The following is a 20,695-nucleotide window of genomic DNA, read 5'->3' on the forward strand; positions in this document are numbered from 1 at the left end:
GGGTGAGTCAACAAGTTGCTGATGTCACTGCCAAAAATAGACACTAAATCTTTTATTCCCCCCCCCTCCCCCTGTAGAAGAACATACTGTTACTAAGCAAGATAAAGTGAGGACTATTTTTATATGGTTTTGCACAAGGCATAGTATAAATATCTCCACAAACATTTTAAAAGCTTTGTTTCTCAAGCATCCTTAATCCTGTTAAAATTCCTGATTTTTATTTCTCTAGGCAATTCACAATATAATAGCTATAAGCTACAAAATTCCCATCAGTCCTTAATTATTTTGTTTAGTCAACTACTGCAGTAAAAGTACCCATACATGTTGTATTTGATCAAATCTATTTCACTTCTGTTCTTTACCAAAGCTTCCTAAACCAAGCAAGTAAATCACTTTTGGTGCTACAGGGTGCCAGGCACAACAGCTGCCTCCTCTCCCCTTCATCAGGAGCAACTCAACCTTCAGACCTGAGAGACTACCTGTATCTTTGCTGTTTAAGCTATTCAAGTGGCAAAAAATGCCACTAGCTGGGGGTATCAGGAGTAAAGGTAGAGAGAGAAAGCCAGCCAGCAGTATCAGAAGGAATAATTAACAGATTGTTACTTGTTCAGCAGTTGAGTGGTATAATTTCTATCCAGTTTTCCTAGTCTACAAGAGTAAAAGAATTGCTAATACCAAATATATTTTAAGAATTAGTCCTCCTGCCCTACCTATGAGGCCATGGCAAGCAGTTGACAGTTGATCAACTCGCAATACACAGATGTGCTCAGCACCACATATTCCTGGTTGTTTCATCACAGCCTCTCCTACACTATGTGTGGCGTACATCTGATTCATTGGGTTACTTAGCGAGAGGCTCCAAAAATGCATGATCAACATTTAAGTCACCATCTAAAATAACTGCTACCTTTCTAGAGGTATAAGAATTTACTGCCAGTAAGATTTAAGATTAATATCTGCAACTTTACTTTGTATGTATGCTTGGAACTTCAAAGGTAAATACATTTAAATACATTTCTGCCTCTGGACAGCTTGCCAGGTTTATTTTGCTTTACACTTTTACTTGAAGATTAGTTATGCAAGGAGCATATCATTACATAACTGTATTAATCCACACAATATTCAACTCAAAGACTATTTTCAGTTTAACTCCCATCTCAAAAGGGGCCAGGAAAGACACACAACACAGCAAAGGATCAGACGTGGACCACCTTCATGCAACTACCCGTTAAACACATCAGGACCCTTCAGTCTGGAACAGATGTCACATAGCTCCACACTGCTCAGGATTTCATGGACACAGCGAATAGAATTGTACAGGGCTGTTCACCACCTCCTCCAGTATAAGAACTGGAAAAAAGTAAGCAAAACCCAAATACTGGAGGCTCAAATCACCCCAGAGAACTGGTTCCTCACACAAGCAGCAATTAAGCTGCAAAACTCCCTTCCCCTGGGCACTCCCAATACAAGAGCTCTAGATAAAAACGCACCTGGAGCTATTAAATACAGACTGGATCACAATTCATGGAAGCTGGGATGAGCATTGCATGGAGACACCAATGGGCATTTCCCTTTGCTTACTCTCTTCCTCCTTGACACTCTCTACCATCCACAGGATGAAAGACAGGACAGGCTTATTTGGGCATGGAATAAGACATCCGTTTATCACAGGCTGTCACAAAATTTTCCTTTATTCTTTTAAACTAATAAACAGTATACATGTTTCCACAATAATTACGTAAGTGACCAGTTTGAGGTTCAGAAGCTAGGAAAGGACAAGATACAAACAAGATCATATGAAGCTCTATGCTTGAGATGGATGAACCTGGGAAGTACACACAAGTTTTGAAAACTCACTGTGTTCAACACAGCCGTACTATCCTATGAAACACGGACGCCATCATCCACAATGTGCCCATTTAGATGGCAGGCACATTTGGGAAGCCCAGATGTTTTAATGAATGGTTTTACTAAGAGCCAGATTCACCCACTTATTAATTCCTACACCCTGACACCCCACTGAAAGAATTAGGTATTTTACAGCATTGCATACATTACTACAAGCTTGCCAGGAATCATTGTTTAAAACACTCAGTCATTCTATCATTAAGAGATTACAGTTTGAGAAAATGCTCTGTAAATCAGCCTAGCAGTTTACTCAACTCTTAATCCCATTTTCAAGATCAAGCCTTACCACTATTCTCTGCCAGAACCCAACAACACACCTAGCAATGCTAAGCCAAAAGCATTGCGTGTAATATGATAAAGTGAAAAATGCTAAATACTTAAAAAAAAAAAATCAAATTCCCTCTTACTTCCCTCCCCCACACATAGACTTTTCCAGACTTCTGAGATATGGGGCATTGGTTAGTAGTACAATTTTGATCAGAGAACCGCTAGTGAAATGCAACCTAAAAAGCTGCACCATAAAAACTCCCAAGTGCTCTTTTCAAACAGCCAGGGAGGTTTTAGCAGTCTTTCAAGGCCAGCAGTTTGGCTCTGCAGGATGCAAGTCACCTCTGCCTGAGCTGGCAAGCTCTTGCCCAGGCCTGCCGCCCGGCCCGGCCAGAAGCTTCGTGTCGCAGTTCCCGGGGAGAGGCAAAAAAAAAGGGATGCTCAGACCTGCAACCTGAAACCAACCTAGCTCACACTCTGCTACTTTATCGTTTTTAAGCCTGATGAGCAGCTGAGCTGGGGATTCCGGGATATCTCAAAAAATGCACCTAAAGGAAAATTCTCCAGAACGAGGCGATTGGGGAGCAGTTTATTTACAGGTTACCACAGCCGGACTGAAAAACACTTTTACTGGCCACAGCGGCTCGGCTAACCGCCTTCACAAGCTGCCCACGGCGCTTCCCCCCGCGGCGCACCTGCCTGCGCTCCAAGGGCCAGGCTCGCCTGTGAACCAGCCCCCCATCACCCCCCCATGCCGTAAGGAAGCGACGCCGCTTTCAGGCGGGCCCAAGGGGGTTGGAAGACGCCTGAAGCGGCCGGCGAGGCTGCTGGGGACGGGACGACCTCCCACAACGCTGGCGACGAGGCCCGCGCTGGAGGCCTCCCTGCAGCGGCGCGCCATGCTCGGCTCAGGAGGCCCTGCCGGGCCTCGGCGGCAGCTCCGCCCGCGGTGGAGGCGCCTCCGTCGGAAGGGCCGCTGCGAAACCCCCAGCTTCGGGTCCGGCCCCCCCCCTCCCCGCCGCCGCCGGGGCGGGCAGCGGAGCCGCCCCGGAGCTGGCTGAGGGACAGCCCCCGCCACCACGGGGAGAAGGGAGGGGGGAGGGGGGAGGGGACACCGCCCGCCCCGCCGCTCCCCCCGCCCGCCCCGGCGCCCCCAGAGGCGGGCGGTCACCGCCTGCTCGCCCGCCGCCCCTCGCCCTGCCGAGGCGGCCCTCCCCTCCCCGCGGCGGAGGCCACGGCCGCCGGCAGGCGGGCCGGTACCTGCGCTGGAAGTCCGTCTCGAAGGGGGCCAGGTAGGGGTCCCGCTCCAGCAGCTGCGGCAGCTTCGGCGGCTGCGGGGGTTGCGTGCTGGCGGCGGCCGCCATCTTGCCCGCCGCGGGATCCGCGCCGCGCCGCGCCGCCGCTATATACACCCGGGGAGGGGGGCCGGGGCGGGCGGGCGAGGCGCCCCCTGCCTCTCACCGCCCGGCGCCGCCCACCGGCCGGGGCAGCCCGCCGGGGCCGGGAGGCGGCCGCCGCCTCCGCCGCCCCTCCCCGCCCGCCGTGCCAGCCGCGCCAGCTGCCTGGGCCGCGCCGCCTGCCTGGGCCGCGCCGCGCTGCGCTGTGTTCTCTCCCCGCTTCTCTCCCCGCCCCCGCCGGTGCCCGGTGCGGCGGTGTCGGGGCTCCGGGTGCTGCGGGAGCCGAGGGAGGGGGTGTTGGGGGGCACACCTGTCCCTGCCTCCCACTGGCGCGGACGAGCGTGGGGTTTGGTTTCGCAGCGCCGGCTCTTTGCCCGCAGGGGGGTAATAGCGGGAAGGGGGGCGGGGGGCAGTGCCAAAAGAGCCGTTCGCCTCAAAACGGTGCAGGGAGTCGGGGCGGGCGGCGGCGGCGGCCTGCGGGTGAGCGCGGGCCGGGCCTGGGCCGCGGCGGCGGAGCCCCCCCTGAGGCGAGGGAGTGCTGCTGCCCTCGCTGCGGAGCCCCGAGCGGCGACGCGAAATGCCGCCGCTGCGGGGCCGGGCGGTGAGGTGAGGGAGCGCGCTGTGCTCTGTCAGTAAAGGAAACCAAAAAAGCAGCTGTCGGAGCCGACCTCCCCGGCACGACAGGGCAGGGCAGGGCAGCGCGGGCAGGAGAGGGGTGTCTGCCGTCGCTCGGCGGTCCCGTTTGTTTTCTTAGTGCCTCTTTGATGTCTTTTTCAGTGTGTCTGCTGCCGGGTGAGCTCTTCGTTCCCACACACACAAAAAAAAACCCCACACCCCCCCCCCAACCAGATTTGGTGTCATCGTGAGCGCTGGAATAAATTTCTCCACCGTTTGATAGGGTGCTGGCGTACTCACAGACAAGGTCAGCAAAACAAGGTTCCGGGGGCATCCATGAGTTCTCATAAACACCGTGTCTGTACAGCAAAATGTCGTTTAACTGGACACATAAAGAACCCTAAACAAAGTAAGATTAATTCAGCTGATCCTAATGCAGCTCTAAATGCTGAATAGAACAGGTAGATTGCTGTGGAAGTTTGACCTAATATCAGCATGTCTCGTTTTTGGATAGGCCACCAAATATCCAAGGCAACTAATCACTAGCCTGACCATGCCTCTAGGCCAGCATTTAGCACTTTTATTTAAGGTCCAGCAATTTTGCTTTGTTTAGACATGTAGTGAGAACGTTTATTTAGAGGCCTCTTTTGAATGCTTTTCAGCCACAGTTTATAAACTTTTCAGCTCCTAGATACCTTACCTCGTTTCCACAACCATCTCCTAAATTGTTATCCTCAGCTTGTAACTCATCTCCCCTATCTTGGCTTCCTCTGAATTTTTGTGCTGCTTCCCCTTCCTGTCTGCCAGATAACTAACAGCACAGCGTGTAATGAATGCTGTCAGCTCATTTATTACTTTACCCAAAATTGGCCACAGTGAAAGTTTCCATAATGATTTGTTTCATCAACAGTGTATGTTTAACTACACTATAGTTCTTTCCTTGCAGCAGTTTCTAACTACACACGTAAAAATCCAAGTACTTTTGTCCTTTTCTCCTTATGGTGTGCAACAAGTATTCCCTGTCCTAAGAATGAGTAGGACAATACTCATACTGTTTCTATAGCAGTTGCCCAAGCAGGAGGTCCAAGCAGGTTTTGTTTGGTTACTGAAAGAACTAGGATTTATGCTGTAGCAGAACTACCTATCACATCCAGCTCTGATAGATCAGAATTTCTTTTTTCCCAGCGTCCACCATTTCTTCAGTCTCATTGGAGACTGAAAATCTGTTTTTAAAATTACCTATGCTTCTCAAAATTTCTGCATGGCAGTGATTCCTGTGCCTGTGCTAAACCAAAGTTTAACTACTCTTATCATCTTCTTATTCTTGCTTCTTGGCATCATACTGTGTGCATCGTGTTCTTTTGTGAATGTGTCACTCATTCTCACAGTTAACTAGTTAGCAAACTAAAAGGAGAGAAATTCCAGCTGAATATCAAGAGCCAGGAAATTGTTTTTTTACAACAGTTACGTGTTAACCTGTGCTGCTGCTTTGGGGCTTCCAGGTGTTTGGTACTGGAGAGGTCATCTGCTGTTGAAGTGGAGGTAGGAGAGCAATTCCTGCAGCCTGTGAATTCACGAGCGTAGGAAACAGGAGCTTCACTCTTAGCACAGTCTCTTTGGTTTTCTTCATTGTCAGGAAGCTCAAGCAAGTTCACAGCACCATTATTAGCTGTGTGGCATAAACAGAGATTTATAAATCAGCATTAGCAATTTGTGTAAACAGTAGGAATATAGCTGTGATTTTCGTCTCCCTGAAGACAGGGACCCCTTCTTAACCTTCATTTGGAAGATTTTAAGTAGAAATGACACAGTATCCTGCCTCACATCCAAGCAACCTTGAACCTCAGGAAGTTGAATTTTGCAAATAGCCCCTGTCCCTATAATAGACAAAGCCCAAATGCTATATCTAACACACTGTGAACTGGGAAATTGAGAACTGTACCATTTGTATCTACTCATGTTCCAGTTTACAACTTGGGCATGATTTTACCTGACTGCTTTGTCACAAGTAACTCAAAGATACTAAGGCATATATTATTGTGATTATCTGTTACACCGTGATCTAGCTGAGACTCAAAGGCCGAGGTTGGCTCTCAGGACACTGCCATTTAGTCCTCTACCTACAGGCAAAAATGACAGTTCAGACAATGAATATTGTCCCAACAGCTGAATGCATCTTTGTGCATTTGTCAGAGATTCATACAAAGCTGGCAGCTGCTGCTGCCAGTAGAAATAGGAAGAGGAGGACTGCTTGTTAATAACTGCTCTTTTTGGGGGACAGCAGTGGATCACATAGGAGTGGTGTCTAAGGCATGTGTCTGGTACTCAGTTGCCACTGAGGCTGGAGTATATCAATCCGCTCTAAACTAGGCTTTCAAAGGATGCTCACGCTTAAGTCATGTCTACTTTACAATGTTGCTAGCAATGCTGAGCAGTAACTGTATAGTTACAATTATTATAACATGAATTTAGATTTGTTTAAATATGCAAAGTTCAAATAGAAATCAAAGTTTGGGATTAAAGAACATTCAAGATCTAGAAAGTACTGAAGAAAAATGGCTACTCTTGTCATGCAGTACCTCCATTTTGATTCACTAATATTTTGCAAAAGATGACAGAGATGTTAAACTATAGGAACTGGGTTAGGAAAAAATGTTATTTCATTAGGGCGCTGGTTCAGATTCTCCCTCATCAATAAAGTCTGTTCCTATCTCAGCCAGAACAGATCTGTGTGGTCTCTGGCCTTGACTGGCTGTTGCAGAGCCAGTTCCTGAGCTTCAGGTGCTTCTAAACCAAGTGGCTCAGAGCAGACCTGGTCCCTGGTCCTGGCCTGGCTCTGTAAGATGCTTACAGACCTGTCAGAGTCATCTTTGGGGTACAGGATTCTGCACTACAGCTGTCATGGACTACTGGTAATTTCTAGACTGCCCAATCCCACAGCTATGAGATAGATAACTCATACATGAGTTACAGGGTGGTTCCTGCCATGCTGGTTCTCACATTGCCCAGAGCAGGAATATGGTGGGTGTTTGCTGGAGTTACCTTCTAGCCTGCAGGGAGAGAAAGAGGGCAATGGCCAAGGATGATGTGTGCCCAGTTTTTATTCCAATATGGACATAAATGGGGCATTCCAAACATCCATACCTGGATGCTACAATGTGGTCCCAAGTACCACAAAGTACTCATTAGCCTATTCCATCAGCTGTGCTCCATTTTAGCTGTGGGCAGTCTATAGACTCCTAGTTTAATCCGTCTGAGAAGAGATGGCAGGTACCAAAGACAGCAAGATTTTTTTTAACTCTGCTGTTGAGAACATTTAAGAATTACTGATCTCTCAAAGTGACAAGTCACAAGGCATGTCCTTTGTATGTTTAAATTCAATACCTAAAGGCTATATCCAAGATTTGTCATGATTTCAGTCTGGGCAGAACTCCTCCCAGTTCCTTTTCTTGAAAGCCTTTTTACATCTAGGTGTGGTTGGCCCACTTTGCTTGCTTGCTTGTGGGGGGATGCATGGACATGCAATTGCCATTGCACCTTCTGATATCTTAAAGATGAGAAGTAGTCTATGGCCAAGGACTGAGAAACACAGGAATGTGAGCTCTCTCCTGTGCCTATACTGGATCCCACAATGGGCACTATCAAGAAAAAGCGTTCCCGTGCACAGAGGCAGTTTTTCAAGGAGTTTCATGTTTCATTAATCCAGAAGAATGGATACTTGAAGGGTTCCCTGTGTCCTTTATAGAGGTGTCAGACATCTGAGCATGTTACGGTACACATTGCAGCTTCACACCTTTGGACAGGTTTCTGCATGTTCAGTTCAAAATTTGGAAGAAAACTAACCTATTTTGCCACATTGGCCAGCCATACTTACCCTATAATTTGTTCAAGAATCCATAAGAAATTAATTGCACAGTTGTCATCCAGATCCAATACAAATGCCCCCCTTACAAAATTATCATTTATCTTGGTAGACTTCTCAGGTCAAACATTGGGAATGGAGATTAAACAAGCTACATATCCGTATCTTTGGATTCTCCAAGGTGAGACATGTAGGAGAAAAGAAATGGTCAGTGTTGCACATCTGCTGCCAAAGCTAGACCTCAACAGCATGTCACAGTTCCATAATTAAAACCTGCACTTCTAGCAAGGATTCAACTGTTTGATTACATAGAAAGAACAAAGCAGATATCCTTGAAAATTGCAGCAAGCATTCCAAGAATCCGTTAGTACATCCATTAATTAGTTTATAGGTTTGGGGGTTTCATTTTTGGTTTGGGGTTTTTTAAGAAAAGTAAGGTATTCATTGAGACTATCTTTTAAGGTCTTACTTCTGCCCTGTCATGGTATCAGGAGCTTTAAATAACAACATGTCTTTAAAGATCAAAACTAATTTACAATCTGAAATACTAAAAAGCCAGTTTCAGGGTTGTCAAAATTCCAGTAAGTACAGTTGATGGGGATGCCATTTGCACTTCCCATGCAGAGCAAAATGAAAACTCATTCCAACAACCTGAAAGTCCTAGATAATGGCTGCTTCTTGCTTTCACAATATTGCAGTATTATTATGATTTGGTGTCCTTATTTTATATAACAGAGTATCAAAAAAATGTAAGTATCTTTCATAGTTGTTTACACAGTAATCAAAACTGTGATACCAAATAAAAAAAATATCAGCAGATGTAGAACAATAATTGTTATGAAAATGCCTATGAGTCTCGCTAAAAAAAAAGGATTTAATTTAGCAGAAAGACTTTAATTTCAAGTAAGAATTTGTGAAACACTTCACAGATACAAAATACAGAAGAATTTTAAGAATATCATAATATTTTTGGACATTGTATGTACTCTGTTTTATTTATGCCTTAGATATGTATTTCTCTAAAGTAATTACTGCCAATAGTAACACCCTTCTACAACTGCCTATACTGCTATTGCCTGGTATTTCCATATATGTTTATGTGTTGAGTGAAGAACATAAAACGTTTGGGACTCTCTCCCTAATGCCATGCCCACCATACTTGGTAACTGTCACCTCTGTCTTACCTGTGTGTATTTATGTCTGACACTTAGGAAATAAGAAGCTTGAGCTCTCCAGGACAGTTGTCCCAGAGGAACATTCCTGCTGTTACTGCAGCGGGCTTCTGTAACAATATATCGCTATTAAACAAGCAACTTACTAATGCTAGCCAAATATTGTAAGGTTTATATGCAATACACTTGGAATTAAGAATGAAACACCACAGCTTCGGCAGCAATTTTGTGTTCCTATTCATTGTCAGGTCTTTCCTAAAATCCCTGAGAAATAATGTTATCTAGGAGGTCTCTTAAAGGCTGGTTGCGTAGTCTCACATTCCTCCCTGAAACACTACGGGCATTTGGGCTGTCTGGCCTTTTACTCAGAAGAGAAAGTGAGGTTGCCAGACACTCGTTCAGAGGCTAACATGTCTAATCCTGGGGGAGGTCAAGTGAGGTGAGAAGAAAGGAGGAGATGCATACTGCTAATGCTCTGACAGCTCTGTCGATATAAATTCATTAGTATGTGTAGAACTACTTTAGCTTTCAAAAAGCAGAAGAGTACCGAGGTTGCATTCATGAATTTCAATGTGTACTGAGTTCACCACAGTAAAAGCAGGTGACTCCGGTGCAAATTGTGTGTAAAGTGCAGAACTTTCGAAGTCCAGAATGCTTTCTGCAGACATTCTTTTAGATCTTGGCAGCACTAGTTGTGGTTTAGTTTTTAATGGCCGTCGGTAGGAGTTGACCTAATTGGTTCTCAGGTGCAACCGGGAGTGTTTTGCATGAACAGAAAGACAGGACAGGGATTAGTTTCTTAGTGCTACACTCAAAATTTTGCTATAGGCAGAAGAGAACACCATATATGGAACTAAGAATTTACTGTTAGTCCAGTAAATGTTTTAACAGTGTAATTGTCCAGATTATCTGATTAATATGGAAAAAAAAAAAACACTGTAGGGTTCAATTATATGGAACTCAGTTACTGGGCCTGAAAGTAGCTCATGGTTGCAAGAGTGTTCCAGACACCTTTAGAAGGCCTTGAACAGAATAAACAAGAAGATAGAAGAAGAAAGATCCCAATTAGAAAAACACAGGTGCACATTCCACAATAAAGGGAACTTGGCACAAACAACCTCAATTCAGGGGCTTATCTCGACCAATTGGACTGAGACAAGTTTCGCATGCTCTAGTTAACATAGCCAATTATGTCCTGTGTTTATGCGCGTGTACAGAGTCAGTATAACTAACTGTATCTTATGTTTATACGCATGGACAGTATCGATATAACCAATCACATTTTATGTTTGTGCGCGTGGACACCAAATGCTTGCATGCAGCAGCCAATTGGAGCTTCTGGGCAACTTAGAGAATTGTATAAGAATGATTAGCTAGGCTCAATAAACTGGCGACTTTAATCATCATATTGGTGTCCTGTCGTCCGGGCCCCGCATGGAATAACCCTAAACCCTACAACCCACCCTCATTAATAGTACAATTTAACTTGTTATACAGAAAACTTTCTAGCACCTATGCATTTTCTCTTAATACTATACCTCCCTTCCCAGTGTGCCTCTAGGTCCTAAGGTTGACAGTTTAAGTCTTCCATAGGCAGATGGGGGCATATGTGCTATGACAAGGCATTGGCCTCCTGAGGTCTTTGCCACACACATCCTGATGTTCATGGGAGGGGTGGGTGTCTCCCTCCTCAATTTTGAGGTTCCTAGCTGGTCTGACAACTGCACAACAGCCTCTCCCAGATACAGTTGACATAAAGGACGCTGTAGGTCATGCAGGGACTGCCAGGGGCTGTCAAATCCTTTCCCTCAGCGGCACTCACAGACACAAGCCCACATGAGTTTAGCAATAGTCACAGAGGCACTAGGCAAGCAATGGCAATGGCAAAAAATCACATGTACCCGGCTAAAATTCCCATTGTTGATAGATGGTCTGCTAAACACAGGCTAATCGTTACATGAGTCCAGCAGAGAGGTTGCAAACTCTCCTATGACTCAAGGCTTCTTAACAGGACTGAGTGATGGCTCTGCAAAACAATCATTTTTTCCTGTGTGGTCTTGTGTGATGATAACACTTAAGGGTCTGAGGGTATAATAATGGATAACCATTGTACAATCACCAAAGCTAGTATAACAACTAAAATTACAACTATAGGGTGTAAAAGCTAAGTTGAGGTTTCTGTAGATGTCGGAGACTATAGTCTTACTTTTAAGGTGATGATGTAATTTGTATCTTTACATTGCATGTGTGCCTATCATTGGGCATGTTACACACTATGAGGTAGTTCACAGTGATTTCTGGATGTATATGAACATAACTGAATCCTACATAGATAATGGCATGACTGTAGCAATTTCATAATGACATCTTGGTCAAATTCTGATGTAATCAATTGTCAAGACATTGAAAACTAATATCCTTACATATGTAATGCATGTATTGAGCGGTTGTTTTTCTGGAATCTGCCTAAAGAGACTATGAAGTGCATCTATCATCTTCAATAATCCATCTTCATAAATGCAACTCTCTCGTCTCAGAAATGCTATAGCTATAGATCTCCAAAGTTACCTGATCAGGTCTAGTTGAATAATCATGCAAGGTTATGTATTATAAACATAAGTAACATTTTGATACCCTATCAGCATAAGGACCCCTGATTTCCACCATTTTTTATGTCTTAAAATATCCCCAATACAATAAATGAAGATTCAGTCTTTACAATCCCAATGATACAGAGCTACACTTCTAGGTGTGCAATCTATTGCCATAGGTGATTGTATTGGATGCAATACAGTTTTCCATAGGAAATATTTTTATAACTCAGTGATTCACCTTTTCTTCTTAGAGCACTCAAAATTCTATATTTTATAAATGTAGAAAGCTTCATCCAAGACAAACACATACACACAGACACACATTTTTGTTCGGAACATAGATATGCGTAGGTTAGTAGGAAGTACATCTGTCTTCACACAGAGAAACAGGTTTTCTCTTGCTTGGAGATGAATCTGTTAGGTTGGATCCTTTGTCTCTTATTACCTAGGTTCATATTTTGCTCTTGTTTTTAAACTCAGCCATGGCATTTGAATTAGAAGAAAAGGAATATGGCTTTCACTTTTCCTATGTGCATGCATCATAATAAAAATACACAGTAAAGAAAACTAAGCGATATGCAGCTTACAGAGTGCATACATTTGGAAGGGATTGCTTATACTATGCTATCTGTGGAAGATAAAATAAGCAAATATTATAAGTAATAGTTATCTTAGTTATCCAGGCTAAAGCACCTCCCTCAGTATGAGTTTCTGAGGATATCCAGGTTAATTAGCTGCATTTCTGTTTCCTGAATACTTTATGTTGAAGTACATAGTAATGAAACAACTACTTCATTACTATGTAGTAAGAAAATTTACTTTGTATTATTAGATAACTTTAGTAATCCTCCCTCTGTTTTTGTTTTGATTTGGTTCCATCTCTTTTTAACAAACAGCTAAATGTTTATATTTTAATTCAAATAGCAATCTTTACAATTATAGATAATTTTGCACTGTAAGATATTAATTACAATCATGTATTTATTATATGGGTAACCCTTGGTTTTCCCAGTTAATGTGATCCCATTTCCATTTGAATAGTTTAAAGGCTAATGGCTCTCAGTCAGTGTTCCTCAGTTTCAAACACCTTTCCGTTTTGATATCTCATGGAGCCTTTTGTTTATCTCTCAAAATTATCCCTGGATGTTAGATTCAGTCACCTAATCCTACTCAAGAAATGGTTGATATCACTGCCCAATCTGAGTTCAGTTTAACCAGCCACTCAGTGCAGATATTTCTCACATTTACGTGAGCAGCTCCTGCAGCAGGATGTATGCATCAGCAGTCACACTTCTCACAGAAGTTCTGGTTTCTCCTGCTTGAATATTCACCTTCTTTCTTTGTTAGTACTTCATTCTCTTCTGCTTGCTTAATCAGAATAGCCTTCTGGATTGCACAGATCACAGCCTGTGCCAAGTATTCGATCTTTTTGCATTATATTATCTTCTCAGGCTCTTCATTTTCCACTTGTCCCATAGTTCCACCGGGACGGCATGCCATCCCCAATGATCAGATTGTACTTTGGTGACTGTAAAGGTGAGGCATAAGCAGTTAATTGCCTTTTTCCTTATGCCAGTCTTCAGTTAGTGATGCAGTAGGGGGCTTGTTGGAAATACTGTCCCAGTACTGTATCTCTTCCCCAGTTCTCTCGCGTTGTTTCCATGTGCGTGTTTGTGCTACGTCTGACTGTTTTCTTACTACACTATTTCCTACCACTGCATATGTGCATGGACTACTTTTCTGCTTATTACTTTGTTATCCCCTTTTTGCCACTTTTACCAAAGAAGAATATTTGAGAGTGAATGCTGACAAAAATGGCAGTTTTTACAGCTTCTAAGTCATACACTCTCACGCATTATTTGTTTTTCTTGTTTATTATTAGTTAGTGTCCCCTAGATCACTTCTTCCCTCATATGGGTTGCTAGCTCATTCCATACTGTGCCAGTATCTATAGGCCCTAAAACGAAATACATTTTTGTGTCCACGACATCCACTACAGCTCTTTAAATGCACTCTGGTCCTAATTCAAGGCTTGTCCATCTCTACCATACACAAAACTTTGATGTGAGCCTGACAACTTTTTCTGCATCTAATATCTCTCTGCTTTCTTTTGGCTTGTGATCATCCAGATGATTGATTTTTCAAATTCTAGTCTTCCTTTCAAAGCTCATATAATGTTATATATCCACTCATAGTAGGCAGTTGCTAATGCAGGAACTAATTTGCAAGAATCTGTACCTCAAAGACTTAGTTCCTGCTGAATATGCCATTCCCTCAGCTCAGCCATTTCTTCTAAAAAGGAGAGGAGGATGGATGTTTCTAGGAGCAGAGTGGGCATGTCTAGTGAGGGGCTGGACTTGGTTTTCTACTTCCTTGATTCCCCTGTCAGTCTACCTGATTTTGTCCTTTACAGATAAGCCATAATAAAAAAAGTCTCTACTCAGTTGGGTCATGAGAAGGGAGCAGAGGCAGAGATCTGATCACCTTGGACTATGATCAGAGGCTTTTAAAAGAAGTGTCAGCAAACTTCGGGCCTCCATCCAGTGTCCACCTATCATTAGATTGCTCTGACTTCCATCTGTTTTCTCCTCTTTCTCAGATTTTCAGCAAACTGTCATCTTCAATCACAGAGACTGCCACTACCCAGGCAAGATTTGCCTGGAGTGAGTCGTAGCCAGATCATAGAGCTATGCAACTACCATTTCTCTGCTTTCCTCGGATCGTTAGTGATGCTGAATCACCTGGGCTGCCCAAAATTCATTTGTTTTACTGTAAATTAGATACCTGCCAGGATACAGGAATGTACACCTACTGCATTCCTGGTCTTCTATGATGACTGTAGGCTTCCATCTACAGAAGTTTTTGCAGAGAGTTTGTTGCTCACCAACATACGGGAAGGAGTCACAGAAGGGTTTGCCCACATTATCCACTGATTTGTTACACTCAACTCTTGTGTACTACACTGTCGTGGTTTTAGCCCAGCCGGTAACAAAGAACCACGCGGCCGCTCGCTCACTCCTCCCGCCCCCCTCCGGTGGGATGGGGGGAAGACGGAGGAGAGAAAAGAAGAAGAAAAAAACCTGGAACCTCGAGGGTTGAGATGAAGGCAGTTTACTGGGACAACACAAAGGAATTACAACAACAACAACGGTACTAATGAACGAGTATACAAAAAGAGTGATGCACAGTGCAACTGCTCACCACCCGGGACCCGACGCTCCCCCACTTCCCCCAGCGAAAGAAGGATCCACCCCCCCGGCCCGCTCCCTATATATATACTGAGCATGAAGTCACATGGTATGGAATAGCTCCTTGGCTAGTTCAGGTCAGCTGCCCCGGCTATGCCCCCCACCTCCCAGGTTCCTGTAAAAATTAACTCTATCCCAGCTGAACCCAGGACATACACCATGTACATAGTGCTGTGAATTTATTGTTAGTCCAGTAAATGTTCTAACAGTCCAAATTATCTGATTAATATAGAAAAGCCTCACTTTCCTAATGTTATCGTCACCTTTCCAGTGTGTCTCTAGGTCCTGAGGTTGGCAGTTTAAGTCTTCCCCATGCAGACGAGAGGGTGGGCTTGCTTTACGACAAGTCATCAGCCCCTGAGGTCTTCACAAGAAGAACAATGATGTTTGTGTTGGGGGGTTCTCATTCCTCAGTCTTAGGTACGTTTGGTTTTATTTTTAAACTTTTTCCTTACACCATCTGCTTCCCTCTCATTGATTCCCAGCTAGTTTGAATATTGCACAATATCTTTACTCCAGGCCTCTCAGCAGATATCTGCCATCCTCTGCAATTTTATTCCACTATTATGCAAACGTTAACTCTACTAAAATCAGTAGTTTCAGCAATATAAAACTGTAATTCCTCAGTGGAGCATCCAGGAGACGGGTTACAGAGCAGTGGTTGATTTTTGAAATTCACAGTAGTGTTGCTGAAATACATAGTCAGCAGAGCTGTATAAAACTGGAGGTCATTGCATCGTTAAGTTCAAATTTGTCATTTAGCTACTTGAGTAAAGCTTCTATAAATGGAAGACATCATGAACATTTATAATGTTGCAGTACAAAGGCCCATTTTACAGTCTGCTTGCAATTTAGTAGTTTGTCAATATGGAATATAAAAAACTTGCGTCTAGTATCTCTTCCAATTTGTTCTGGTTTTGCAGAATTTGCCAAATTTATGTTAAAATTCTGACACAGGTTATGAAAAGCCTTATATCTATGACTGTTGGGGCCATAAGCAAATCAGCTGATTGTGCACTATTCTCTTACGTTAACCAGCTGTTCTTGGATAAATATGCTGTAGAAATACTTAAGTGTTCAAAATGCTCTGTCCTGCTGAAAAATTACAAATATTTTTATGTCTTGTTTTATTCTAGCTCTCTTTCCTCAAAGAATCTGAGATATGAATAATTGTGGTAGGATAAATGACAATACATGGACCACTAGGAATACTGAGTCTCTGGAACCCATCTGCCATTTACTTTGTGTCATCACTGACTCTCATAACACAGTGTTTTAGGCAAGATTATTGTTATAGATATATATTTTTGCCTTAACATCAACCTTGTATAAATTTAACATTTTTTTTATCAGTGATACAGTTCACTGTCTCTGCTCAGTCAGGTCAGTAGTAGTCAATTACCAGCCATATTAGTACACTATAAAGAAGGAATCCTTTCAAAAGTCTTTCATGTCTTACCCCCATTAAAACTCAGTCTCACAGACCACACTAAGTCCTCTCCTGACATTTTTCTATTGGTCATTATCTGGCTCATCTACCATTTGCAGTTAAGGCATTAATTTATGCAAATGAAGAGATTTCTTCATTCATAAGATCATTGTCCAAATTGTTAGAATTGTTTGTTCTGTTTCCTCCTTCTGCTGTTTCAGCTGCACACAGTTAAAATACTGAATTGCTCTTGCAGTTCATGAATTATCTGTGGCTTTTTGACCTATGCACTCCTTCAGCTGTCTCTTCAGTAACTCCTGTGTTGTCATCTGTTTCAACACATGGACAAGAAAAGCTCACAAAGGTTTCCATCCTGGGAGCTGAGTCATCCTCTAAATCAGGACCATCATCCTATGAACACAAAATCTTCCTCTGCAGAACTTAAGGGCAAGTATTACCTATGTGATTTTACACAGGATGTTTTAGCTTCCCATACTTTAAATTACTTGTGTGTCTGACTGAAAAGCACATAATTTAGCAGTAGCCACCAAAATTTTTTTTGTATTCATATCGTATGTGTTCCATAATGCCAGAAACTCAGTCATCCTTCTGAGTTTTGTGTTCTCTTTCCTTTATTTTTTGATCAGTTGTCATTTCAAAATATACTCATATCATCACTGGTTTGTTTTTTGTACATACATCTGATTTCTGTGAACTGTGACTACGTTCCTGTCATGTGGGAAACCTTGAGTACTCAAGGAACATAACTTCCTGTACAATCAAATTGTTATTCCAATCATACCATTAAAAGACGCTCATAGTGAATATCAGTCTGGCTTAAGTCATACAATATACCTAACATTTAAAAGGGCTGACTAGTGAGGACATATGTTAGATATCCTGAAAGTGAGGAAAAGGCAAGACCAACTGTTTATTTCTTACCTTTTTCCTAGCACTATAAAATACCGTACACATTCTTTGTATATTTAAATGAATGAACTTGCTTTTAATCTTGTGTCTGTGCTTGCCAAAAATGTATACTCTGGTAGGTTGAAACCACTCTAGCACTACTACAAGTTATTAACGCTATGATTTTTCCTGTTTATGTCCAAATTGCTGAGTTACTTGTAGCATTGAATAAGATTTACATGAAGACTTGTGAAGAACTTTGTGTTTGAGTTGTATTACATTGCTTGAAATAAAACTTTTCAGCTGATTTCTCCCGTATAATTCTTTTCATGTTTTGAGAATTTTCATGCTAGCTCTGTTTTTATAAATATTGCCTTTATTAAATTTGTCATCTGCCAAATCAATGCTCTTTTTTAGTTTTTTTTGCTGCTTTATTTCTTTGCATATTTATCTTCTCTCTATCGCTTCTCTAGCTCTTTTTTGTTTTAATGTAATTTTTTGCCCTCTTTTTTTTTACAGTAAGTCATGTGGCATTGATATCCTTAAGGAATTTAAAGTTACATGGAAGAAAATTGAGCCCCATGCTGATGGAGGAGATAGGCTTTATGGTTCCTCCGTTATCTCACTGCATGTTGGTAAAGGGGCAGAAATGGAATACAAGATACAAGTGTCATCAAAATATTTCCCTGGTTTTGTAAGGAGTTGCACAAGGAGCCATTCCTTCTCTGTAAAATGAAGCATGGGTATTCATAACTGTAAAAAAACAACAACACTGCCAACAACAGAAAAATAACTGCCATATGTTGTTTCTTGTTTTTCTAATTTCCTTTCTATAGAATGAAGTATAGATATTTGTATTAAAAAAAAAGCCAACAATAGGAAAAACTGTCACCTGTTGTCTACTGTTCTTCTTCAATCTAGAAATGTTTTGCAAATTTAACTTAAATGACTAGTCAGGTTTTCATCTTTAGAATAAACTGAAGTATTTCAGCTTTTAGCATCTGTCCTGCTTGTTCACATGATGTTGGGGACCAATTTTTCATAAACATCAAGATCTCTTTCAACACTGACACAATAGTGGGGAACTGAGGTGTGTTCCGTTGTATTTCTGTAGTAGATTACATTCATTTTATAACCTATTCAATACTCAGAAACATGAAAACAAGCCTTTTTATTAATTTGAATCTGGTACATTTTGCCTTTCAGGTTAATGTATTTTATGTACTGCTTTGAGTGCAAGTTTGCATATTAACTGAAAGAGGTTTGATTAGTTTTATTCTCTTCTTTTCAAAAATTCTTTTGCATTGTGTATTAGCTCTATTAGTGAAAAGTAAAAAATCTGCTCTGATAACTTTCCATTATATTAGAAAAGATTCAACAAAGCCTTTAATTTCTTTTGTCTTGTATTGTAATCCTGATTAGTTAAGAAAAAAAAATCTTCCCAAAATATCGTATCTGCATGTAACTATAATACTGTCATTCATAGTTAGAGATAATATGCAGAGGTTATAGCCATGTGAGCTATTTAAAAATCAAAAGCAGCACAGTCAGGATGTCTGGAGGAGCAGTACGTAAAAGTTATCCCTTAAGACATATCCTTCTACAGGGTAACCAAATATAATTATTTCATGTGGTGCTGTATAATTGAGATGCCTTGGAATTCCCCCTCTTGTAACACTTTTGGTCTAGCTGTTACGCTTGACGGGGTAAGGTTAAATCTCCTTCTCCTATCACGGGTTAGGAAATATTTTTAGTGCTAAGAATAGCTCATTAAAGGTGGATGGAAAATCTCTTTTTCCAATGTACATATTAATTACCATAACACTCAGTGAATTTATCTTTGCTGACAGAATGACATTGCTGTATCAATGAAAACTGAGTTTCTTGTTGATTAAAACTGTCACTTGCCTGGAATAACTAGGTCCAATGAAGTAAAAACAAGGGAAGCGGGGCAAGATTTTGTAAAAATATATGGTTCTGTTCTAAGCAAAACAGTACGTATTTCTTTTTAGAGAGAATTTGAATTGAACATAGAACTTTTGAGTCAGTAATCTCAGATTATTTGATCCACTGTTGTTCTGGACCTCATATGACCCACTGCTGAATTACTGGCTTTGCAGCAATGTCACTGATAGCAGAAGACTCATTAGTAAGAAAACTTACTAGTGTGCTTGAACCTTGGAACTTGAGGTGAGCAGTGCCAGGGACATCTGTGGCCTGAAGGCAGAGGCAAAACACTACTTTTCTCCTACAATACACATGGAAAACTCTTGGTAAGGAAGAAAGGCTAGAGAACATGTACATCACCAGATCTGTATGTACATCACCAGATCTATGTCTCTTTGTTTCCCCAGGAGCACCCTTACCCTTTCCCATGTTCTCTGCCCCAGCACTGAGAGTATCACTGTGTAACCACAGTTTAAGATGTATGCTACAATACTTTCTTCCATTCAATCTAAAATAATTTTTTTTGACCCACCTCCCAGAGCGCAGTGCACTGTGAGTAAAATATATCCCTAAGAAATGAGTAATATATGCAGCCTTACTTGACTTCCCTTTCAGCTGCTGAAATACCATACTCATTTTCTCTAAAGTGTCTGTAGATGGATGTCTAGAGTTTATGAACTGCCAAATGTGTGACTTCAGGATAACTGCCAAAGTTGCAAGGCAAACAAGAAGCTACGGAGCACTGGATAGTCGCAGTGCTTGTCTAAGATCCAGTTAAGGATCCACTGTTCCTAGTAAGAAGTGCAATCCTTCTGTAGAGTTTTTCCAATAGAACAGGCATCTCTAGGTCATTATCGTCACAAAGTGACAAAGTACAGAAGAAAGATTTCAGTGTACCTTCTAAGCACATGGTACTAGAGCAAAAAATGCTAAAGTAACAATCTGCATAATTCGGGAGAAGATTAGCTAAGTCTGTTATTCAAAGAAAATGGCCACCACTGCTGCTGCAGAGATGAAGAATAGTTAAAAAAGTAGTAATGCATAATTTACAATGCTTTATTTTCATGCTTTTAATAAGAATTGTACTATCTTATTAGAATGTGGCCAATTTTCAACAAAAACCTAATAAAAAATATGACAATTATTCAAATACTTAACTGTGACCAACTCTGGTATTGAAGGGAAATACAAAGCATTAATTCTTTCAGAAACTTTTTCTCCCATTGTTTAAAATCTTTTCTATGAATTCGAAATCTTGTCTGTGCATTATTTTTGGTCTGATGGAATTCCACAGATAACCTGGGACTAGCATTCATATCTGGAAATTTGAGTTCTTTTGGCTTGTTT

At 42.0% G+C, this 20,695-nt stretch overlaps 1 protein-coding gene and 1 long non-coding RNA gene across 10 annotated transcripts in view; one reads left to right on the top strand and one right to left on the bottom strand.

Annotated features, from left to right (window-relative positions):
• The window catches only part of GBE1 (1,4-alpha-glucan branching enzyme 1), a 172,872-nt gene extending 169,238 nt beyond the window's left edge, over positions 1 to 3,634 (bottom strand). For 2 of the 4 annotated variants that reach the window (XM_075033945.1, XM_075033943.1), the window contains exon 1: positions 3,436 to 3,628. In XM_075033945.1, the coding sequence (XP_074890046.1) occupies positions 3,436 to 3,539 (104 nt within the window). In that variant the 5' untranslated portion in view covers positions 3,540 to 3,628. Of the gene's footprint in view, positions 1 to 3,435 lie in introns of all 4 variants that reach the window. The other 2 variants (XM_075033942.1, XM_075033944.1) reach the window with 2 other exon arrangements.
• Positions 3,320 to 18,391, top strand: LOC142033714 (uncharacterized). Of its 6 annotated transcripts, none has more exons than XR_012651310.1 (4): positions 3,320 to 3,467; positions 15,335 to 15,483; positions 16,200 to 16,943; positions 17,925 to 18,391. It is a non-coding gene; the product is annotated as an uncharacterized LOC142033714 (long non-coding RNA). The 6 variants fall into 6 exon arrangements; XR_012651312.1 differs by lacking the exon at positions 17,925 to 18,391 and adding an exon at positions 14,415 to 14,965 and having other exon boundaries at positions 16,200 to 17,708; XR_012651313.1 differs by lacking the exons at positions 3,320 to 3,467; positions 17,925 to 18,391 and adding exons at positions 4,370 to 4,494; positions 14,415 to 14,965 and having other exon boundaries at positions 16,200 to 17,708.
• Positions 18,392 to 20,695: the final 2,304 nt, after the last annotated feature.

This window comes from Buteo buteo, chromosome 8 (assembly GCF_964188355.1).
Source record: "Buteo buteo chromosome 8, bButBut1.hap1.1, whole genome shotgun sequence".
NCBI classification, from domain to species: domain Eukaryota; kingdom Metazoa; phylum Chordata; class Aves; order Accipitriformes; family Accipitridae; genus Buteo; species Buteo buteo.